The sequence below is a fragment of the Rattus norvegicus genome, chromosome 3 (assembly GCF_021556685.1).
Source record: "Rattus norvegicus strain SHRSP/BbbUtx chromosome 3, alternate assembly SHRSP_T2T, whole genome shotgun sequence".
Lineage (NCBI taxonomy): Eukaryota > Metazoa > Chordata > Mammalia > Rodentia > Muridae > Rattus > Rattus norvegicus.
The window spans coordinates 108622193-108646358 of NC_141536.1; the positions used below are offsets into that span (position 1 = coordinate 108622193).

Below are 24166 nucleotides of genomic sequence, written 5' to 3' on the forward strand. Positions count from 1 at the left end.
AGAACCCCATCCCAAATAAACTAATAAAAGGGGTCGGCAGGCCATTCCAATTCAGTCAGAGCTTGTCTATCTCTTAAGCGAATATGATCAAAGCAACTGACAAACTGTCACGGAACCTGCCCGATCTCTCTCTTTGGTCTTGCCTGTCTTCTCCAGCTCCTGAACTCTCTTCCTCCTCCTCCTCCTCTCATGGGCTCTGAGTCCGTTGCTAGCATACTAACAGGCCCAGAACTCTTGGTCTGCTGCCATCCTGGGCTCACTGAGCGAAGCCAAGTTGCCTGACTCTGCCCCCTGGTGGCCTGATGACCCAGCTTCATGGAGGTAAGTTATTCTCTAAGAACCCAGCAAGTCTCCCAGACACAGGGTGGAAAACAGGAATGGGGTATTGACTGTGGATCAAGAAGAGAAATCAAGGAGATATTTAACATACAGCCTTTACCTTCTATACTCTCTCTATGCCTCTGGATAAACAGAAATTAGACATGTGGGTAAGAAAGTAAGAAAGTCCACCATAACTTTTTGAAAATAATTAAGATAAACATCATACAAAAGCTTACCTCTTTATTAATATAACTTTATTATCTTTAGATGAAAAATTATTAGTTATAACAGTTTTTCATACTATAGGTATTGGTATGTTATATTTACAACAGAGGTACAGTTAAACGTTTTTTAAAATTACATTTAAAAATTATTTTGTGTACGTGTGTGGATGTGCACATGTGTGGAAGTCAGAGGACAATCTGCAGGAGTGGGCTTACTTCTTCCACTATGTGGATTCAGGGACTGAATTTGGGTCGTCTGGCTTAGAGGCAAGCGTCTTTACCTGTCAGCCATCTCACCAGCCCAGTTAAACGTTTTAAATAAACACCTTAAAACTAAAGGGGCTGGAGCGATGGCTCAGTGGTTAAGAGCACTGACTGCTCTTCCAAAGGTCCTGAGTTCAAATCCCAGCTACCACATGATGGCTCACGACCATCTGTAATGGGATCTGATGCCCTCTTCTGATGTGTCTGAGGATAGTGACAGTGGACTCACATAAATAAATATATATGTTATATGCAAATAAATTAATGCTGAGTGGTTGAGGTACAGATTTAGGATTTACTTATGTAGATAGAGGCTGAACATGAAGTCATGAAGTCACTCACTTGTTAAGAAGAGAGTATAGAGCTAGAAGAAGGCCAGAGAAGATACTGAGGATAGAAAGAGGAATGAAAATTACTCATGGCAAAAAACCAAAACACAATAAACAAAACAAAAACCAGGGTAATAGTGCAATCAGGGCAAGGATAGAATCTCAGGAGTGTAGAGACCAAGAGCATGCTTAAGGGACAAAGGTTCAGACACGCCACAGCGAGGTTATGTGTTAGGCATAAGGATACACAATGAATCAAAGGACACTGAAGTAGTTAATGCTTGTTTTCTCTATAATTGTTGTGCTGCTGTTTTTTAAGACAAAGTTTTGCTGTGTAGCTCTGGCTGTCCTGGAATTTGATCTGTAGACCAGGATGGGCTTGAACTCATAGAGATCTGCCTACCTCTGCTTCCTGAGTGCTGGTATTAAAGGTGTTCGCCACCACCACTAGGCTATAATTGCTTTTTTAGAGTGTGTGTGTGACTGTCCATGGAGAACAGAAGATTTTGATCCCTTGGAGCTGGAATCACAGGGATTTGTGAGTTCTGGGATCTGAATTCTAGTCTTCTAAGGTAGCAGTAAGTGCTCTTAACCATGGAGCAGTCTTTCCAGCCCTGTTCTTTGTAACTCTGTCAATGAACTGACTCTACCTGCCACCTCTCCATTTCTTTTGCTTCTTGTTTAAAATGTATATGCCAGATCCTGCTTCTGCTGTCCTTCCTTCCTTCCTTCCTTCCTTCCTTCCTTCCTTCCTTCCTTCCTTCCTTCCTTCCTTCCGACAGGGTCTCTCTCTCTCAGCTCTTGCTGTCTTAGAATTTGATATGTGGACCAGACTGGCCTCCATCTCACTATGTTTCTTTAATGACGTCTTGTGTTCTACACTGTGTCACGGTGATCTTCAGCAGTTGTTCCTGTAGTTTGTTTTCAGATTCATGAGAGACTCTGGTTTGTGTAGTCATCTTTTGCATTAGGTAGCAGTTGCTGGACAGCCTGAGAAATGACTCAGAAGTCTGTGGTCTGAGAAAGGAAGTGGAAGCCACCTGGCATGGGCAGGCCTGACCCTGTAGCATAAACTGTGGGGACGGCAGTTATCGTAAACTAACACATTTGGTAGATGTTGAACATAAATCGTAATTTAAAAAGTCAACTCTACAAAGAATGACATAGAATTGTTTATTTTGTATATAAACATTGGCTTTGAGTCTCCTTTCCTATGGGCTGCAAAGAAACTCAATTCATACATATTCTTTGAGAAATGGCCCCACAGAGAGTATGATCATACAGACACGTGTGAGTGTCCAGGTGCATACGTGTGTGTGTGCTCACACAGAGGCTAGGAGAAGGATGTTGGATGTCCTGCTTTCATTACTTGTCTTGTCAAGGTGGTGTAGTACGCTGAAATCCACCCCGCCTCACCACAACTCTCTCCTAAACACATATACATGTGTACACACACATGCATATCTTTCCCTCAATGTATAGAAATGTTGGAAAAATGCTAGTGAAAAATTAAGTTTTTGTTTTTGAATGGAGAAATAATAAAAGCAATGGTTTCCCCTTCAAAAGAACCTGTCTTTCTTTGTAATCAAAACTGTGAGGTGCGACCCACGAGTGCTGGCAAATGCCTGTAACCGTAGCACTTGGAGGGAACAGGCAGGAAGCTTCTGAGTGTGAGGGGAGCCTGGGCAATAATTTGAGACCCTGTCCCAAACAAACAACTCAAGGAGAATGAAAAAGACAGGAAAAACAAAAAGCAAAATGCCAGACAACCCCTTTACGACTTTAAGAAGCTCCGGTACCAGCTTAGGAAAGACTACAAAATACAGTAAAGGCCAAACAAAATGTGTGAGGGACAAGGGATGCAAACCTTGCATAAAGACAGAGTGACACCATTTTCCAAAGGAAGTGCTTCATCCTACGAGGCAACAACAAACGACCATGAGAACAGAAAAGTTGCCTTCCTAGATCCCCAGTCACAAAGGTGCAAGGTGGAGGAAGGCAGAATCCACCTGGTGGGGAGGTGGAGTGGATGAGACACTGATCCTAGTGGGGAGAGCTTATGTGCACATTGTTTCAAAAAAAAAAAATGTAGGGGTTGGAGATTTAGCTCAGTGGTAAAGCGCTTGCCTAGCAAGCACGAGGCCCTGGGTTCGGTCCCCAGCTCCGAAAAAAAGAAAAACAAACAAACAAACAAAAATATGTAAACCTCAATTACAGACCTGCCTCCTTGTTCGTGTAAGTCTTTTCTAAATAGCCCACTGGGGAAGAACTCACCTCCCTCACTCATATCTGAAGAAACAAGGAAACTGGGGTGGAGGGAGGGCTCAGTGCACAAAATCCTTGCCTAACTGGTGAGCTCCAGGACAATGACATGCTGTTCAAAGAAGGTGGACTGTATTCCTGAGGATGACACCTAAAGTTCTTCCAGCACCAGCACCCCCATCCCTCCCAATACACACAAAGGAAAAGTTAGTGGCAATTATAAAATAAGAAAGGGATAAAGTTTTTCAGAGCAAAGAAAGAGAGCCGCGTGGTCCTGGAGAGCATGAATAAGGGAATGGGAGGACAGCAAGGCTCTCCAATGCCCGCCCATCTGCGCCCAGTGGGTGTTTCCGGAAAAGAAACTGAAAGCACAGCATGGTGGCTCCTGTCCGGTTTAACCCCAGTCCGGAGGCTGGGGTTAACACAGTGGAAGGCCGGAGCTAGGGCAAGCGGGCCCTGGGTGCTTATGAACAGCATCAGTTCCACGGCTGCTGCGACTGAAACAACTTTGGTGACTCTTTATCAGGTAATAGCCTTGTGTAGCATACAGTGCAGCATTCTTGTTCACGATACAAATTCAGGCTTTGGAATCAGAGGTCATTCATGTAACAAATTATATTACAGTGCCCACCCCAGTAGCATTTAGTGTATTTACAATGCACGACAGTCACCTCTTCCTAAAATGTTGTCATCCCCAGAGGAAATCTCTTTTCCTCTAGGCAGTCACTCCCACCTTTCCTTCTCCCATGTGCCCTAGATGTCTCTTATGTATTTACCTAAGTTGGATATTTTATATAAACAAAACCATAAAACATGTGATCTTTGGTATGGGCTTGTTTATCTGTTCTGGGATTATTTTGTGGTGCTGGCGATTGAACCCAGGCTCTTACTAATTCTAGGCAAGTACCCTAACCACTGAGCAACACTCCCAGTCCACCGTAATGATACAGTGTGTATGAATGTGGGATATGCTCATGTATGCGAGTATACATACGCATAAGTGTGGATGGGGAGGTTTGGTTGCCTTCCATCGCCCTCTGCCTTATTCCCTGAGATGGGGGTTTCCCACTGCTTTCTGGCTAGCCTAGTGGCCAGCAAGCCCCACAGATGTCCCCTGCCTTGCCAACACTGAGGTTACAGGAAGACATAGTCACACTTGGTTTTTTATGTTGTTGTGGGAAATCTGAACTCAGGTCTATATTCTTACACAGCAAGCTCTTAACTGAGACATTTCTTCAGCCCATAGGTTTTGTTGTGGTGGTTTGTTTCTAATTTTTGCTTTGCTTTTTTTTTTTTTTTGTTTGTTTGTTTTTTGAGACAGGGTCTCACTATTTAGCTCTATTTGGCTATCTAGGAACTCACTTTGTAGACCAAGCTGGCCTCTAACTCACAGAGATCCTCCTGCCTCTGCCTCCTGGTTACTAGGATTAAAGGAGTGTGCTAACACCACCTATGTTTAACTTTTTGAGGAAGTACAAAAATGTTTTCCATTTTTGTAAAAATAGCTACACTATTTTACAGTCTCATTAGCAATGTGCTTTATAAAATGTGTGTGGATGTTTTGCTTGTACATTTGTCTGTGCACCTCATGTGTGACTGGCACCACTGGAGCCGGAAGAGGGCATGAGGCCCCTGGAACTGGAGTTTTTACATGGTTGCGAGCAGCCACGTGGATGCTGAGAAGGAACTCAAGCCCTCTGGGAAAGCAGCAAGTGCTTTTAACCTCTGAGCCCGCTCTCCTGCCTCCAGCATGTGCCTTTTAAAGTTGTACCAATTCGAGTGTGAAGTCATATTTCGTTGTGAGATACAGTGAGAATAATACACTCAGAAGTCTCAGGTGAATTTCCCTAATGACTAAAGGTATTAGACTCTTCCTCAGGTACTGACCGCCTGTCCGTCTTTGTTGGACGAAGGCCCATTCAGGTTATCTGTCCATTAAAAAATAGCTGTTAATCTTTTTTGTTTGTGTTGTGAGAATTCTTTTATTTTAGACTCTAGACCCTAAAAGTACTAGAATTTTCAAATTATTTCTTCCTTTATGTAATCTGGCTTTTATGTTGTAAAAGGGAAACTAAACTAAAAATAGTTTTTCTTTCTTTATATTTTATTTTGGTCTTGTTTTGTTTTGCTTTTTTTTTTTTCCTGAGACAAGGTTTCTCTGTTGTAATCCTGGTTAATCTGGAATCACTTCTGTGGACCAGACTGGCCCTGAACTCAAAGATCTGCCTGTCTCTGCCTCCAACTGGTGAACTAAAGGCCTGGACCACCTCACCCAGCTTTATTTTTTATTTTACTTTTTTTAAAAAAAGAGTTATTTATTTATTTTATGTATGTGAGTCCACTGTCGATGTCTTCAGGCACACCAGAAGAGGGCATCGGATCCCAATACAGATGGCTGTGAGCCACCATGTGGTTGTTGGGAATTGAACTCAGGACCTCTGGGAGAGTAGTCAGTGCTCTTAACCACTGAGCCATCTCTCCAGCCCTATTCTTTATTTTTAAAATATTTAAATCTTATGTGTATGAATATTTGCCTGCACACATGTATGTGTTTTATGCACACACCTGATGCCCACACAGGTTAGAAGAGGGCAGTAGATCTGCTAATAAAGTTACATAGGATTGTGAGCCACTATGTATGTTCTGGGAAACAAATCCAGGTCCTCTGCAAAGTAGCAAGTATTCTCAACTACTGAGCTATTTCTCCATTACCTGTTTATTTTTAAGACAGGGCCTCACCAGGTAAGTTGGACTAGTTGGTCTACATAGTGACCAGTTACATTCCAGGCCAGCTATATACAATGCGGGGATCTGTGTAGTTGTCTGGTCTGGAACTCATATATAGCCAATGGTGACAGTGACTAACAACTGGTCCTCCTGTTAGCTACCTCCTGATAGCTATGACTATAGGCATGGGCCATCCAGCCCAAGCAACATCTATGGTTCTGCCATCAGTTAGTCCTCCTGTGTATCCCTGGCTGTCCTGGAACTCACCTGTAGACCAGGCTGACCTGGAACTCAGAGATCCACCTGCCTCTGCCTCCTGAGTGCTGGAACTAAAGACATGTGACACTACCACTTGGCTTCTCTTAATCACGGCAATGGTTTCTATTAAGAGTTGATGTTCCGGTGCTGGAGAGATAGCTCCTGGATTAAGAGAATTTACTGCTCTTGCAGAGGACCTGCCCATATAAGTGGTTCAATGCTGCTTGTAAACTGCAGTTCCAGGAGGTCCTGTGCCCCCTTGGGTTCCTGAATACGTGAAGTGTACATAGATAAAGGAGGGCAAACATACATACACATTAAATACACATTACCAAAAAATCTCAGAAACTAAAGAGCTGAATTCCTGTTTTGCCAGGTTTCTCACTGTGCATTACCTACTACGTGTAACCCCTGACAGTCACTGTCGGATGGAAACACTGGAGCCAGTCAGAGCCTTTGGCTTTGGAGAGACAACATCTTGTTTCCAGGAAAGCCTAAAAGGCACTTAAGCTGCTCCTGAAAAAACTAGGCCTTGCAAAGAGTTTAGGGTAAAAGCCTTCCTCACCTGATCATGTGACTCAAGCAAGGCAGCACTTGAAGGGCTATTTCACCTCAGAGCAGATGAGGTTGCCTGGGCTAAGCCTCAGGTCTCTGAGGGTCAGGTCACACTAGGCCCAGATTAGACGATAGCCTGCAGTGGTGTGGTGCCACTCACTGGTGGCCGCTAGTCACCTCCCTTCTTAGTCTGTTTTCTTACTTACCTAGCTTCATTATCAGGAGAACGCTAACTTCATATAAAGGGTCAACAAGTACCACTCTATTTTCTGGGTGAATTTGAGAGGGATTAGTAGTAATCTGTTAACTATTTGATAGAATTAACCAAGGTCCTGGGTTTTACTTTGTTGAAGTTTTAAATTTATTATTTAAAAAATGTATTTACTTGTTATAGAGATGTTCAGGTTTCCTATGTCTTCTTGAGTCGGTTTTAGTTGTTAACATGTTTCTAGAACCATCTCTGTTTGTAACCTAGATACAATTGTGTATAGTAGTGTCATAAGATTTTTATTTATGTGAGACTTGTAATAAAACCATTTCAAATCTTAGTGATTTCTTCTTTTATAATTTAACTAATCAATTTTGTAGATTCTCTACCCACTGAGAGCATTACTTTTATTTTTTAGGCACAGACTAGCTATGGGCAACGTTCTTGCCTCAGCATCCTAAATGTGTTATTACCGACATACACCCTCATGCTGTCAAAGCCAGCAAACTGCACTTTGGGTCTTGTTGGTTCTACTGTTCTCCGTGGCTCTCACTTCCACTGTTTTCTTCCCTCTGCTAGCTTTGGATGTGGTTTGTTTAGTTTGTGCTTTCCCACTTGATCTGTAAGGGAAAGTTAGGTTATGTGTTGTGTTTGTGTATTTACTCACTGACTTACTCTTACGGTGCTGAAGGATCAAACCCAGGGTCTGAGGCATGCTGCGCACATCACTGACTTGTGTTCCGAGCCCATTTGAGAGCTCACAGGCTGGATCCTTTCATGTTGTTCACGTGGGGCTAAAATCCCCAGGCTTAAGTAATCCTTTTGTCCCAGATCTCAGGTAGCTGGAGGTACAGGCACATGTTGGGCACAGAGCTCTTTTTCTTCGTGTTGATGCTGTTGGCCCTAGGGACTGAGCCAAGGGCGTGTCTGTGTTAGGCAAACATCAGTGTTCCATGTCAGAGTTCACAGGGACACACTTCAGGGACCCAAGCGCAGCACTGCAAGGTTTGGTACGCTGCATTTTTTAATTCATTTACCTAAAAGTGTTTTATGACTTTACTTCTTTGACCCACTGGGTGATTAAGAGCACGTTGTTCAATTCTTACAGATTTGTGGGTTCCCCATTTTGCTTGTTTTGCTTTCTAGTTCCATTCTGCAGTGTCTGAGAAGGCACTGTCGTAGCCATTGTTGTATTGCTGTGAGAAGTTGTCATTTCCATGACAACCCTTACAAAGTAAAGCACTTAACTGGGGCTGGCTTACATTGAGAGGTTTGGTCCATTTTTGTCGTGGCAGGAAGCATGGCAGCACGCAGGCAGATAAGGTGTGAGAGGGGTGGCTGAGAGTTCTCTATCCGGATCTGCAGGCAGCCTGGCTTGGGTCCCTGAAACCTCAGAGCCCAACCCCAGTGACACACTTTCTCCAGCAGGGCCGCTCCTCCTAATCCCCCGTGATCAAATCTATGAACCTGGGGCCGTTCTCATTCAAACTACCACCACACACTTCACATGACCTTAATCCTTTCAAAAGCACTGGGGCTCGTTTTGTGACTTAACATATGGTCTGTCTTAGAGAATGTTCCCCGTATATCTGAGAATAGTGTGTAGTCTGACGTCAATGGAACCATAAATGTGTGTTCAGGATGCCCCAGACACTGCATTTCTAGGTATGTGTGCTACAGAAGGTAAAAGTAACCAATGAAACAGGAACTCGAAGTAAACCTTTCAGTGCATAACTGGAGAAGATCAGTAAAGAGAAGAATGTAGAACAAAATATGTATCTTTGATTGATTATTTTCTTCTCCCGCTTTCAGTGTGTATTAAAACTTAAAATAGTGCCACAGACTATGATGTTGGGAAACATTAAATTCACTGTATTGGCTTCTTTTTTAATTTAATTTTTATTTTATTGTACTTATTTTAAATGATGTGTATGTGGGTTTGTCCAAATGAGTGCAGTTCCTGTGAAGGCCAGAAAAGGGGGTTGGGTTTTCTGAAACATGAGTCACCGGCCATTTTGAGGCACTTGATGTGGGTGCTGGAAACTGACTATGGGTCCCCTTAACTGCTGAGCCATCTCTCCAGCCTCCATTGCATTATTTTCAAAGAAGTGATCATGGCGCTTTAGCTGGATCGATTCTCGGCCCCTTTAGGAGTGGAGTCTATATATCTTGTGTACTGAACTGGTCAGTAAGAGAACTTTAATTACTTTTATTCTTTCCCAAAGGTATCTTCTAGGCCCCCCTCCAACTTTGATCCAGGCAACTATGTTGAAGTGAGTGATCCGAGCACCCACTTACCCTCCAAAGTGGTGATACAGGATATTACCACAGAGCTGCACTGCCCGCTGTGTAACGACTGGTTCCGCGACCCGCTGATGCTCACCTGTGGCCACAACTTCTGTCAAGCCTGTATTCAAAACTACTGGAAGATGCAGGCGAAGGAGACGTTCTGCCCCGAGTGTAAGATGCTGTGTCAGTACAGCAACTGCACGTTCAACCTGGTGCTGGAGAAGCTGGTGGAGAAGATTAAGAGGCTACCCCTGCTCAAGGGCCATCCCCAGTGCCCAGAGCACGGCGAGAACCTGAAACTGTTCAGTAAGCCAGACGGGAAAATGATCTGCTTTCAGTGCAAGGATGCCCGGCTGTCCATGGGCCAGTCTAAGGACTTCCTGCAAATCTCTGAAGCCGTCCGTTTCTTTACGGTGTGTGAGCCTTGGGCCTTATGGAATTCCTTAGGAAAATTCTTTTAGAGGGTTTCTTCTTTCTTCTGACCTAGTCCCCTTTTTTAAATAATGAGGAAAGCTCAGAGTCCTCAGAAATACAATCTACCTTGGAAAGTTATTTCTCTAGAGATGCTGCACAGGAGAGGAGCTGTAAAGGAGCCATGGCTGACCCCTTCAGTCACACTGGGTAAACCATGAACAGATAGGCTAGTGTTCCTGTTATCAGAGTGTCAACTGAGCACAACAATAGACAGAGCACATGAGAACACGCTACTGAGAGCTAAAGGCAGTCACGTTTGTGATTTCCTGAGACATGAGAACACGCTACCGAGAGCTAAAGCTGTCACATTTGTGACTCCTGAGTGTTGAGGATTTCTGAGATGGTCAGGGGATACACAATGAAGAGAACATGTGGGACTAGAACTGGGATCCATTTGGAAAGGCGGAAGGTAAACAGAAGCGTTCCAGTGGGTAAACAGCATAGCCAGGGTGGAACTGCAGAGTTGCCATAGCCACCCCCCCCCCCCCCCCGACAGGATGGCAGAACTTACCTGCTTCTGTGTCTTAGTTTGCTGACTGCTTTAGTTTCAGTGGTGCTGGGGACTGAACTCGGGGTGTGGTCCACACAAAACAAGCATCGTGCTATTGAGCTACATCCTCAGCCCTGGCCACAATTCTCGATGGACAGGAGTATGACACAGTGGAAAGGAAAGATAGTTTATAGCAAGAGCATACGTGAGAGGATACGGACTTCTTAAAGAAAATATGAGAGAACTCCAGAGAGTAGGAGACACTTAGTTTGGGGTTTACTGCTGTGAAGAGGCACCATGACCAAGGCAGCTCTTATAAAGGAAAGCATTTAATAGAGGCTGGCTTACAGGTTCAGAGGTTCAGCCCATTATCATGATAATGGAGGAGGCATGGCAGTGTCCAGGCAGACACAGTAACGGAAGAGCTGAGAGTTCTCCATCTTGATCTTCAGACAGCAAGGAGAGATTGTCCCACTGGGCATGGCTTGAGCATAGATGAGACTTCAAAGCCTGCCTTCACAGTGACACACTTCCTCCAACAAGCCCACACCTATTCCAACAAGACCATACTTCCTAATACGGCCACTCCCTATGTGCCAAGCATTTAAATGTACAAGTCTATAGGGGCCAAACCACCAAAGAAGGGACACCTCGAAGCTTATTTATTTCCCAACACACTGTGTCTTTGTAGCTGTCCTGCCCACTGCCCTACCACAGGTATGTGGGCATGACAGGTTCTTTCCTCCCACAGTGTAGGTTCTGGAGACTGAACACAGGATGATAAGCTTAGCAGTGAGTGCCCTCACCCACAGAGCCTTCTTACCCATCCCAGCGATAAGCTAACCTGAAACGCAATAGTTCCTTATGTTAAAATTTCTCTGTTCAAACAAACACTGGTGTCTTCTATCCCCTGGCAGAATCTCTTCTGGAGCCAGGACTGGACTCCCCATCTTGTCATTTGTTTAGCCTGCCCTGCCCACACCTACCTCCTGTGCTGTTGTTCACACAGGCCCTGCCCTGTCCCACAGATATCTCTGTTATAGGTATGAGTGTACATGCACGTAGAGGCCACTGGAAAATCCTAGGGTGTTTCTCAAGTACTTGCCTACCTTTTCTCTTTTTTTCTTTTTGAGACAGGACTTCTGACAAAAACCTGGGATTACAGATTAGGCTAGACCAGTAATCTGGCCAGCAAGTTCCAAAGCTCTGTCTCTGTGTCCCCACCGTGTCCCCAGCACTGAACAGAAGGGTAAACCGCTATGCCCAGCCCTGTACTCAGGTTTGTGTGGCAGGCACTTTACTGCGGAGCCATCTCCCCAGCCCCAGGGTGTGCTTTATGTTTTTATTTTCCGAGTTGCTCTGGGTTAATTCTATTTGATATTTGCAGGAGGAGCTTGCTATCTATCAGAGCCAACTTCAGACAACCCTGAAGGAGCTTCAGTCTCTCAGAACAATGCAAAAAGATGCTATTGCTGCTTACAAGGTGAGGGGCTTATGAAGTATTGCTGGAATATGCCCTTCCTGTAACTCCAGCTATATGGATATACTAAATGGTACCTGGGCTATTAATGCTATTTCACTACAGGTTGGAAGAAATATATGGTGGAAAAGGTTCCCAATAGTTGATCACTTGAAGAGATTACCTTTTGTTCTAACATGCTGAGCCTTTAGATGGTCCAGTCGCTAGGTGAACATTGTGGGATTGATGTCTGCTTGGTCTTCCCCTTCATCTATGGCAAAATAAAGACTTTACCAGTAAAACTTGGTTTATAACCAGGTACCACTGAACCTGGGTTCTCATATTATATCCTCCCATCTGATTTATCTTTCTAAACTGTTTCCAAAGTTCACAGAGCTGTTGCTTATACATGCCTGCCCACTATAGACTTCACAGGAGCACCAAAAAAAAAAAAAAAAAAAGCACTAATAGTAAAAATTAGGTAAACCAGTCTCTAGGCTGGGAGCTAAATTGGAAGTTCTGGTCCTTCGTTAATTACTCTAAGTATCTGGAAAAATATATATCCTCAGGAAAAGAAAGACAGATGGAGTTCCTCATGCATCCAGATAATTTTGTTCAATTTCCTAGTTCACCTGCTATAGTCAATATTTGCACATTCAACACATACTTATTGAATGGGTCACTAAGATTCATTCCCACCCTAGAATCCAAGCGTGGGAGACAGGTATTAAATGATGCCACCAACACCAATAAAATAACAACAGCGACTAGTACCATAGGAACAGCTACTAGTACCATAGGAAAACTCAGCAATGAAGAGAAATCCAAGAGGAGAACCTGAAAAAGTCCCTTGAGCTACAGATGTACTCAGTCGGCAGAGTACTTGCCTAGCATGCATGAGGCCCTGAGCTTTAGAGCTGGTATCACATAAACTGGGGATGGCGCACACCTATAATTCCAGCACTCAGAAGGTAAAAGGAGGATCAGAAGTTCAAGGCATCTTTGACTACATTTCTAATTTTAGGCTAGCCTGGGACACATAAGATTCACTGTAAAAAAAAATTTTTTTTTGAGGACTGTAGGATGAATATGAGAGAAGGGTCCTGGAGAAGAGTGTTGAAGGGAGAGGGAAAAGTCTGGAAACAGGATGTTAGAACAAGTCCAATAAAGCCAGAGCACACCAGGCAAGGTAACACTGAGGAGGCAGAAACGACCCAGTCATGCAGATCCTTGTATGGAAAAAATGAAGTGCTTTTAACTTGGTCCCGTGACGTGAAAAATAAAGATTTGTAAGCACTCCACAGTTTCATTTCGTTTTGAAAGTATCTGATGGCCGTGTGGAAAATGGCTTAGAGAGACAACAGCGGACCATATGGTTCGAAAACTTGCAGGGCAGCATGCCAAGCGCAAAGGTACTTGATATTATACAGAGATAAACAAGAACATGTGGTGTAGGGAGGAAATTCTATAGACGCGATGACTGATTGAATATGAGGAGTGAACAGTGATATCAGGCAGCATTTGGGTTTAGAAGTCTGGAGTTCAAAATCTGGAGAAAGCTGGAGGATCAAAAGCTGCAGCTGGATGGATATTGCCTGGGAAGTGTGCAGTGAGCCTAGGATAGAACACTAACTGATTTTTAACATTTAAAGCTTGTTAGACTGGGAAATCATGAGAAAGGGAAACTGGAAGCACGTGGGTTGAGAAAACGATGGAGGTAAGGCTACCTTAAGGGTGCAGTAATGGTTGTCCATGGAATCTAAGCCATGTAAGACAAGCCGTGAAGACATACACTTATGGATAAAACAGAGAGAGTTGATGTTGATGAATTGATTAGTCTCTTGAAACAGGGTCTGTCTCTCCAGGTAGCTCTGGCAGCCCTGGAACTTACTTTGTAGACCAGGCTAGCCACAGACTCATACAGATCATGCCTGCCTGATTCTCTGAGTGCTGGGATTAGAGCCAGGCACCACCATGCCCAGGATGAACACAAATGTTCACTGAGATCCAACAGTGCTGCAGCAGGGAGCAAGTGAACTTGGAACACAAAGTCATTTCGGAAATGATACATTTTCTGGGAATGATGAAATTCCATATGTTGTTGAAAATGAGTGGTAAAAGCTATAAGTCATTGGAAACATAGAAAATGAGGAGCCAAGAAACCAGGATATAGATTGTTCACCAGGAAAGAAGCTGTGTGCGTGCACGCATGAACACACACACACACACACACACACACACACACACACACACACACACACACACACTGCAAGTGCAGCAACTTTCAATTTTAGTGCTTCGTACATTGTTCATCATGTACTCATGTACTGTTTCTTTTTTTTTTTTTTATGTACTGTTTCTTTTATGTGGTCTTGGCAAAAGGAGTAGTTTTGATTTTTAAAGGATAGGTCTCCCTGGTCTAAGAGCATTCTTCAGTAGATACTGATTTGCCAGTCTAGGAAAGTACTGTTAGTATTCATTTTAGGATGTTTGATGGACTCCACAACATTATTTATTAGAGCACAGGTTATCATCCAAGCACTGAAAACAAAACCAACCGTCCTACACCATTAAACTAGTTGGGAAAGAAGGAACAAGCCCCCCAAAGAGCTTTATTTGGTAGAACTGAATGTTGATGGTAAGCAGTCATTTGTGTGGAATTGCCCAAGGTATGTGGTGTGGTGTAAGCCCATCCCCAAATGCTAGTCTCAGTAGTAATCGTGGTGATGATTATGGAGGTTTCCAGGACAACAAGATACAACTGCAACAAAACCTTTCCTTGGAGTTTCTAAAGCTGCATCAGTTTCTGCACAACAAAGAAAAGGACATTCTCAATGACCTCCGGGATGAGGGGAAAGTCTTGAATGAGGAGATGGATGCGAATCTGAACCAGATTCAGGAGCAGTGTCTCCTTGCCAAAGACATGCTGGCGAACATTCAGGCACGGATGGAACAGCAGAACTCCTTCGACTTCCTCACAGTGAGATTCTGAACACAATTGATTATGGGTATACTTGGAAGGAGGAAAGAGAAACTGGGAATGGGGGGTGGGTAGTGATGGAAGGAAAGCAAATCTTAACCAAGCTCAACCCACTCCAACCATATCCTGCCCTATCCAACCCAACCCAACCCAACCCAACCCAACCCAACCCAACCCAACCCAATACAACCCAACCCAACCCAATACAACCCAACCCAACCCAACCCAACCCAACACAACCCAACACAACCCAACACAACCCAATACAACCCAACCCAACCCAACCCAACCCAACCCAACACAACCCAACCCAACACAACCCAACACAACCCAACCCAATACAACCCAACCCAATACAACCCACCCCAACCCAACCCAACCCAATACAACCCAACCCAACCCAACCCAACCCAATACAACCCAACACAACCCAACCCAATACAACCCAACCCAACCCAACCCAACCCAACCCAATACAACCCAACCCAACCCAACCCAACTAACTGGAGTGCTTTTTAGGTTCCGTGGGAGATAAGTAGCGGCTTTTACTTTGTTCAGTGGAAGCTTTACTTTCATCTTCCTATGAAACACAATAGTACAGTTTTGCTACATGAATCAGTGTTTTCTTACTTTCCCATAAAGAACATAGAAGATTTATTTTTCAAAAATAAGTCTCTTATAGTATTTGTTGAGTTTTGGTCTTGCTGAAATTATAAACTGAGCTATCGAAAAAGCTTTTTGTCAAACTTTGCTGCCTGAAGTCTGACTTTTATAGCAGCATTGGTGATCACATCAGCACTCAGAAGTTTGGTTACCCTTGGCCCTGGGATCGCTCCTGATCTTTTCTTGTTGGAGTATTTGGAAGCACTCACTTTTTAATAAGTTGACCTTAACTGTGGGCTTCCTAGCTCTTCTCTTGTTTCCTATGAGAGTTGGAAGTATAGAAAATCAGAAGGTTAGCAAATGAGAGGTCAGTTTATCAAGGGTTAGACTGGGATGCTAATTAGCAAAGCCTGTAGAGAATGAAAACTGTTGTTGGTGATGGACTGGGGACCCTCTCTAAAGGAAGCCAATATTGATGATCAAACCTGGATGGTTACCAGTATAACCAGAGAGATTTCTAGAGATGATGAGCAGGCATCTGACTTCTCTGTTTCTTCTTTTCTCTTTTAGGACATCACAAAGCTCCTAGAGAAGTAAGTGTTTCTCCATGGTACTCTATCCCCTCCTTCCACCACTGGAGGATGTCTCAAAATAAACTATTTGTGTGTTCCTTACAGCATGGAGAAAGGAATGAAGACACTTGTACCCAGACAGCTTATCTCCAAAAAGCTGAGCCTAGGTCGCTTCAAAGGTCCTATCCAGTATACCATCTGGAGGGAAATGCAGTCCATTCTCTCTCCAGGTACAGTGGGGATGAGCTATTGATTCCTATGGCCCATAATCTATATTTCATCTGTGACCAGGGTTTTTTAGTTTGAGACAGGAAGGAGACAGAGTTGGGTAGAGTTTGGTCACAAAATTTTTTTCTTTTTCTCCTGCTGCTATGATTTAAGAATATGTGTCTTTGAACTAATAACATATAAAAGTCTGATATTAGAATTACTCCTCAGCCTATGATTTTGTTTGATCTATAAGGTGTGGAAGTAGTCACAATTTTATCCTGTTTTGCTACATCAGCTATATGAATTCTTGCAAATATCAAAGGTCTGAACAGGACAAAATAACACAAGTGGTATTATTTCAAGAAAAAGAAATAATAGTCTAGATAAGATGTGTATAAAATAAGAATTTAGATAGCTTTTACAAAATTTGTATAGATAATATTATTGTTTGTTATTAACCTAGTTAAAATCGTAAATATATCCCTGTTACATTTTTCAGGTGACTAACACTGAAAGAAACTGAAGTATAATCAATAGGGCAGAATCTGCCTATTTTACCTAAATATTCCCAGTGTACATGCTGAGTTTTGACAAACATGGAAATATCTCTGTGATCAGGATATAGATGGGGGTTGGAGAGTTGGCTTAGCACTGAGCAAACACAAGGACCCGAGTTTGAATCCTTAGTGCCTATGTAAAAAGCCAGGCATGGTGGCATACGACTGTAGCTCCAGCACTAGGGATGAGGTTGTAGGAAAACATAGCTCTGACAAGACCTGCAGGCTGGACAGTCTTGCGTGAATTCCAGATTCAGCAAGAAACCTGTTCAAAAACTAAGATACAGAATGATGAGGAAGATACTTAAAGTAGACCTCTGACCTCCACATGCACATGTATGGGCATACCTGTACACACACACACACGCCCACACACACACACTTCAAAGTTTCCACAAGTCTCTTTACAGTTAGTTCTTTCTGTGTAGCTCCAGTCCCTCCTGCTGGCTAATCTGCTTTATTTCACTTTTGATACATCTTTGCAAATGTTTGATTTAATGTAGATCACACATTACTGTATTGTGCGTCTCGACTCCTGTACAAAGCACGGTGCTTCCTTTGATTCACCTTTGTTGCACGTAGCAATAATTTGTTTAATGAATATATCATAATGTGTTTATCTATTCTCCAGGCTGATGAGCTTTTAGATCACACTTCAGGGATATTATAAATAAAGTTGTGTGGATCTGTGGGGTTGAAGATATGCCATTTAATTTTATAAGAAACTATCGATGCTTTTTCTTCCTCAAGTGGTTGAAAGCCTCTCCACGTGCTTCTTGGCCATTCCTAAGATATATTTAATCTTTTGACCATACTTTTGTTGATTGCTTTAACATTAAATTATAAGTGAACAATCCTTTATTAGCCATGCTTGTTAAAAAGGATTTAAAGAAACAAAACAAGACAGGACAAAACAGTGTGCCTGTGTATAAGTTGGTTTCCCTAAGTGCGGCTTTCAACAGAGGCCAGAAAAAGGTACTCGTTCCCCTGGTTCTGGAGATATGGGCAGTTGTAAGTTGTCTGATATGGGTGCTAGAAACAGAGCAAGAAGAAGTACTACGTGCTCTTAAGCTCTGAGCCATCTTTCCAGCCACAAGTTACTTTTTGGACGGTTTCTTTTGTTTGTTTGTCTGTTTGTTTGTTTTGGATATAGAATCTCATGTAGCCCAGGCTGGCCAAGAGTGCTTACGTAGCCAGAAGTGATCTTGAGCCCCTAATCCTGTTGTTTATACCTTCAAAGTGTTAGGATTATAGGCATTTACCTGACTTAAAACATTAAACAGCAGCCACAGCAACAGCAACAGCAAAATCAGGATCTCATTATATTGCTCAGGCCGGCCTTGAACTTAGGATCTTTCTGCTTCAACCTACTGAGTACCAGAATTACAGGTGTGTACTACTGCTCCAACTGAATTTTAATTGACACATTTTTGTATATATTTATAGGATACAATATGATATCCAATGCACGTATGCAACATATAAAAATTAAACCATAGTAAACAGAATTTATATCTCCTCAAACATTTATCACTTTTTGAGCTCTTTTAGTTGTATAAAAATATATAATAAAACCTATGGGGCTGGAGAGATGGCTCAGCAGTTAAGAGCACTGACTGTTCTTCCAGAGGTCCTGAGTTCAATTCCCAGCAACCACATGATGGCTCACAACCATCTGTAATGGGGATCTGATGTCCTCTTCTGGTGGCTCTGAAGACAACTACAGTGGACTCATATAAAATAAATAAATTAAAAAGAATCTGTGGCTGTAGCTCAGTAATAGAGTGCTGGCTTAACATGTATAAAGCCCTGGGTTCAGCACTGCCAACAAAACCAAACCAAACCACTGGAACATATATGTACATATAATATATAATAAATTATTGCAGATTACAATTACCATATTGGGATATTAAACTCTGAAATTAATATCTATCTCATTGTACTTTGGTACCTGTTATTCAATATCATTCTACCCTATTCTGTTTATATGAAGCAAACTTCCTTAGCTTCTACATATTAAAAAAATATCCATCTGTTATGGAATTCTATTATTGTAGACTACAATATAAATTAATTACTTTCAAATGTGAAATTAAAGGTTGTTTACAAAATATAAGCCTGGTTTTATCTCATTTATTTAATTACTTATTTAGATTTTTGAGACAGTGCTGTACTGTGACTTGCTCTGTAGACCAGGCTGTCCTCAAACTCAGAGATCCACCTGCCTTTGCCTCCTGAGAGCTGGGATTAAAGGTGTGGGGAGATCTTTTTTAAAGATGTATTTTTTATTATATAAGTACACTGTAGCTGTCTTCAAACACACCAGAAGAGGCCATCAGATCTCATTACAGATGGTTGTGAGCCACCATATGAATGCTGGAATTTGAACTCAGGACCTCTGGAAGAGCAGTCAGTGCTCTAAATCACTGAGCTGTCTCTCTAGCCAAGCCTGGTTTTATAATTACCAGATTCAACTGTCATAAAGTTACTTTGTTAGATCTCCATAAACATTTCTAATGCTTGCTCTCAGTGTCTGTATTATCTTGTCCCAGGCTGGTAAGCACATAATTTGTGGACTAAATTCTGAAGCGCAGTGGCAGATACCACTGCTTCAATGTCTCACTGCATGCTAAACCAAACACAATCTCTACCAGGTACCTCTTACCAAGCTCTAACAGATAGTCATTCATACACAAGCAACCACCTGTATTTAATCTACCTTTGCTTTCTCTGCGTACCCAAAGTGAACATCTCATATATGTTAATATCCCAACTGAGACACTCTCTTTAGACACTCTCCTTAGGAAGATTTCCTAGGGCACCCTCACCTAATTTTTATACTTTTGGTATTAGTAAAGGTTCACATTATTTATATTTTTCCTTCAGTAGAACATAAGTTACTTCAGAGAAAAGTCTGATTTTATCCTAAAGATAAAAATGTCTGGAAATAGCAAAATGGACACCAAGCAACAGAAAGTATGTGAGAGGGCTGGAGAGATGGCTCAGAGGTTAAGAGCACTGACTGCTCTTCCAGAGGTCCTGAGTTCAAATCCCAGCATTCACATGGTGGCTCACAACCATCTGTAATGGGATCTGATGCCCTCTTCTGCTGTGTTTGAAGACAGCTACAGTGTACTTATATATAATAAATAAATAAATCTTTAAAAAAGAAAGAAAGGAAGGAAGGAAGAAGAAAGAGAGAAAGAATACAAGAACCTTCCTGGCTAAGGGTTTGTGCATATGGGGAAAGAAAAGCACTATGGTGGTATTTCTTACTGTGGGACATTGCATTCACCTCTCCTCTTCCCTGCTATCTCATTTTCTAACCAGGCCCATCTCAACTAACTCTGGATCCTAAAACAGCTCATCCAAATCTGGTGCTATCCAATAGCCGGACCAGTGTGTGCCACGGTGATGTTAAACAGGTAATGCCTGATGACCCAGAGAGGTTTGATTCAAGTGTGGCTGTGCTAGGCTCAAAAGGCTTCACCTCTGGGAAATGGTACTGGGAAATAGAAGTGGCAAAGAAGACAAAATGGACGATTGGAATCGTCAGAGAGTCTATCATTCGGAAGGGGAGCTGCCCTCTGACTCCAGAGCAAGGATTCTGGCTTCTAAGACTAAGGAACCAAACGGATCTAAAGGCCCTGGATCTGCCCTCATGCAGTCTGAACCTAGGTGATCTCAGAAGGGTGGGTGTGTACCTGGATTATGAGGGAGGGCAGGTGTCCTTCTACAATGCTACGAACATGACCCATCTTTACACCTTCACTAGTGTTTTCCTGGAGAAACTTTTCCCCTACTTGTGCCCCTGCCTTAATGACGGTGGGGAGAATAAAGAGCCATTGCACATCGTACATCCACAGTGATTAAGTTATACTATTGTATAAATTCAGGGCGTTATTAAAGTATTGAAATAGTTCACCAATTTCACTGGACTCTCTTTCCAATCTATGGAGAACTCTGAAATAATGGAAGCAGGATTCACAAACCGACTTACAATTCAGTTTCCCACACAGATTTTGCTGGAGCCATTCAAGATAACATTCTGCTTCTCTGAGGTCTTCTAAGACACAAGAGTACCCAGAGTGTAGTCCTCATGTCTTGTTTCTGGAGCAAAGTGCGAGGTGATTCTGTGATGTTAGGAACCCTCTTCGATTGGGCCTGAAAGGTCTTCCTCACTGGCTGCCAGCATGATTTTAAGAGGATGGATTTTCACATCCGCGCTCTTACTCCTGTTGAATTATCTTTTTTCCCCCAGAGCTGGGATTTAATTATAAAATTCCACCTTGTCAGTTTTCTACAACATGTTGCTTTAAATTTGAAAATTTGCTCCGGCGACCTAAAGTGGAAAATGGCCCGAATTAGCTCATCATCTTGTCTTCCTGCAATCCTCCCAACATGTTTTTTGGCCTATTAAATCTCAGGCTCCTTTCCCTCCTTTCAGTTCCTTCCTCCTGCTTTATTCATAAGTGGTACCTATTTCTCCTATATTAAAACACACCCATATTTCTATCTGCATTTGACTCTGTCCCTTTTCACCAGTCCTGCCTGTATTTAATAAACAGCACTTTGACCCCACTTTCCTCAGTATGTTCATTCTTCAGCCTGTCCCTTCTTCTGAGGTCCACAGTTCTCAATACCCACAGTACTCTCAGTGAAATGGCCCTATTTCCTCTCCTTGAAACTCCCTTGCTAAACCCGTCTTTCTATACAATGTGTGCACTTACAACATGATTTCAGTAACTAGCACGACGCCCGTGCACACATATGTATCCGAGCATGTGCCTGCCACACGGATGATGCCTGTGGAGTGCCAAAGAGGATGCTGCGTCCCCGAGAGCTGGAGTTATAGATGGTTGTGAGCTTGCCTGATGTGGCTGCTGGAAGCAAACATGGGTCCTCTGAAAGAGCAGTGAATGCCCTGACCACTGGGCCATTAGTACAGCCCCTTCCTGTGTCTTCTAAGGACCTCACGTCAATCAAATGGTTGTGAGAACTCATTTTGAGCCTGGAACTTTGCTTGGTATTGTCCCCTATCAACAAACATACCTTTCTTAATTATTTAAGAAAACATCAAAAATGCATAATAATAAAGGCAGGTGACAGATAGGTCCAGGTTTTCTGAGAATGACAATAAAGTTACTAATTAAATAACAGATAAGCTTGAGAGCCCAAACATAACACTGGAGGCTCTTGTGCGCCTCTTTCAGTCTTCATGTATTTACTCCTCTGGAGAGGTGGCTCAGTGGTTAATGGCATTTCCTGCTCTTACAGAGGACCCAGGTTCAATTCTCAGAACCCACGCAGCTTCTTACAACCATCTGTCATTTCAGTTTCAGGGGATCTGATGTTTTCTTCTGCCTTCCTCTGGTCCTGAACACACATGGTGTGCACACTCAGACACACACACACCCATAACAAATAAGTAGATAGCAGTATGTTTTACATAAAAACTCTTCTAAAGACAGAAACTATAGATGTTTTTATACATGCATATTTCATTTCTATTTTGAAAATTCAAAGATTCCTAAATTATATATTTTCATTTGACCACTTCTTTTGAACTTGAAAATAAATGATATGGTGTTGTTTTTCTTCCTGGGCTTTTCGAAAATTCAAAATTACAGTGTTCGATGATGTATTCCTTTCCTTATTCACGGTTTCATATTTCACAGTTACGACGGTCAACTATAGTCTGAAAATATCATGAGAAACCCCAGGTAAATGGTTCAGTCATTTAAAATTGTTCTGAGCGCTGAGGGTGCAACTCGGTGGCAGAACGCTTGCTTCTCATGTCTGAGGCTCTGGTTCACTCCCCAGCATTGCATAAATAATTAAATAAAATCTGCATTTCTGAGTAGTATGATAAAATCTTATGTCTTCCAGCTTCTCCCACTCAGGATAGAGCTGCATATCCACAATGTATATACTAACTCTGTCGATGTGGCTAAGGGAAAACACATTAACTTGTGCTCAATATATTCTTGGAATTGTTCTAATTTATTAATTGTCAATGTCTTACCTCATTTATAAGTTAAATTCTGCCATAGCTATATACCTACAGGGGTGGAAAGCACTATAGTATATGTAGGGTCGAGTACCATTGGCTTCTAGCATCCACCTGGTGTAAAAATGCAGTAATTCGGGATAACTAGAGGGGAAAGTCAGTTACTGCCATGCCTGATGACCTGAGTTCGATCCTTAGGACGCACATGGAAGGAGAACCGACTCCTTGAAGTTGTCCTCTGACCTCCACATACAAACCGTGTCATCCCTCAAATTAAGAAATAAAGGTAATTTGGGGTTGGGGATTTAGCTCAGTGGTAGAGCGCTTGCCTAGCAAGCACAAAGCGCTGGATTCAGTCCCCAGCTCCAAAAAAAAAAAAAAAAGAAATAAAGATAATTTAAAAACTTGTAAAGAGAGACAGCAATTTAAATACCCAGTGTACAGTGATTGTTTTTATTTTTCCTTTTTGTTATCATTGCTACTAGCAACTAAGTTGCCACAAACATTCTCTGTGTGCACGGGAGTAAGAGTTTCCCTAAGTGTGTATCTGATAAACATTTGGTGACATTACTTCAGTTAAGGCTGAATTGTTTCTCAAAGCCATAGTACAGGATGTACAATCTCACTAGGAGGGCAGTAGGAATTTCCATGACTCTGCCCTTTGCCAACCCACTTGTTATTAATAAGGTAAACACATAATGGTATCTTGTGGATTTAATTTGCTTTTCCCTAACTAGTATATGATTAGGCATCTTTTCGTGGGTTTGCTGGTCATTTGTGGGTCTTTTACCGAAAAGTCTATTGAAGTATTTGCTAAATTTTCTGATTGGATCATTTCTCCCTTAATGTCTCATAAGGCTGCTTATATATTCTGGATATTAATCCTCTGTCCTTCAGATACCTTCCCCATTTTGTGTATATTCACTCTAATTATGGTGACTTTGATGAGGAGAAATTTAATAGAGTCAAACTGATGTATTTTTTTTTCTTCTGTCATGCTCAACGCTATGTCTCAATTTAAAAAAACCCTTTGCCTGGAGCCAAAAGCATTCTCTGGTGTTCTGTGTGTCTTGAGATTGTTTGCCTCTCATATTTAAGTGCTCACTGGTTCAAACAAATAAAAAATAACAAGTATGAGTTTGTATGTGTCTAATTATAACACACAAAAATTTAAGACATATAAGAATTAATTGCACATCCACAACATTTGTACATGGGGTTCCTGCTACCTGACAGAGAATCACACACTATGAGTAATTTGACCCAATAAACAGACAGAATACTGTATTCTAGAACATCAGATTGCTTTAGGGCATTCTTTTTTAAAGATATAACCTTACAGGCCATATACTTCCAGTATATAGAAAATGC

The 24166-nt window shown here is 42.2% G+C and overlaps 1 protein-coding gene across 3 annotated transcripts; it reads left to right on the plus strand.

The window, feature by feature from the left end:
- Window positions 1-261: 261 nt before the first annotated feature.
- Window positions 262-20707, plus strand: Trim69 (tripartite motif-containing 69). Of its 3 annotated transcripts, none has more exon segments than NM_001013160.1 (7): window positions 262-321; window positions 9374-9850; window positions 11789-11884; window positions 14607-14840; window positions 16014-16036; window positions 16121-16245; window positions 20116-20707. In NM_001013160.1, coding segments are annotated over 7 exon segments (1500 nt in total). In that variant the 5' UTR covers window positions 262-315; the 3' UTR covers window positions 20655-20707.
- Window positions 20708-24166: the final 3459 nt, after the last annotated feature.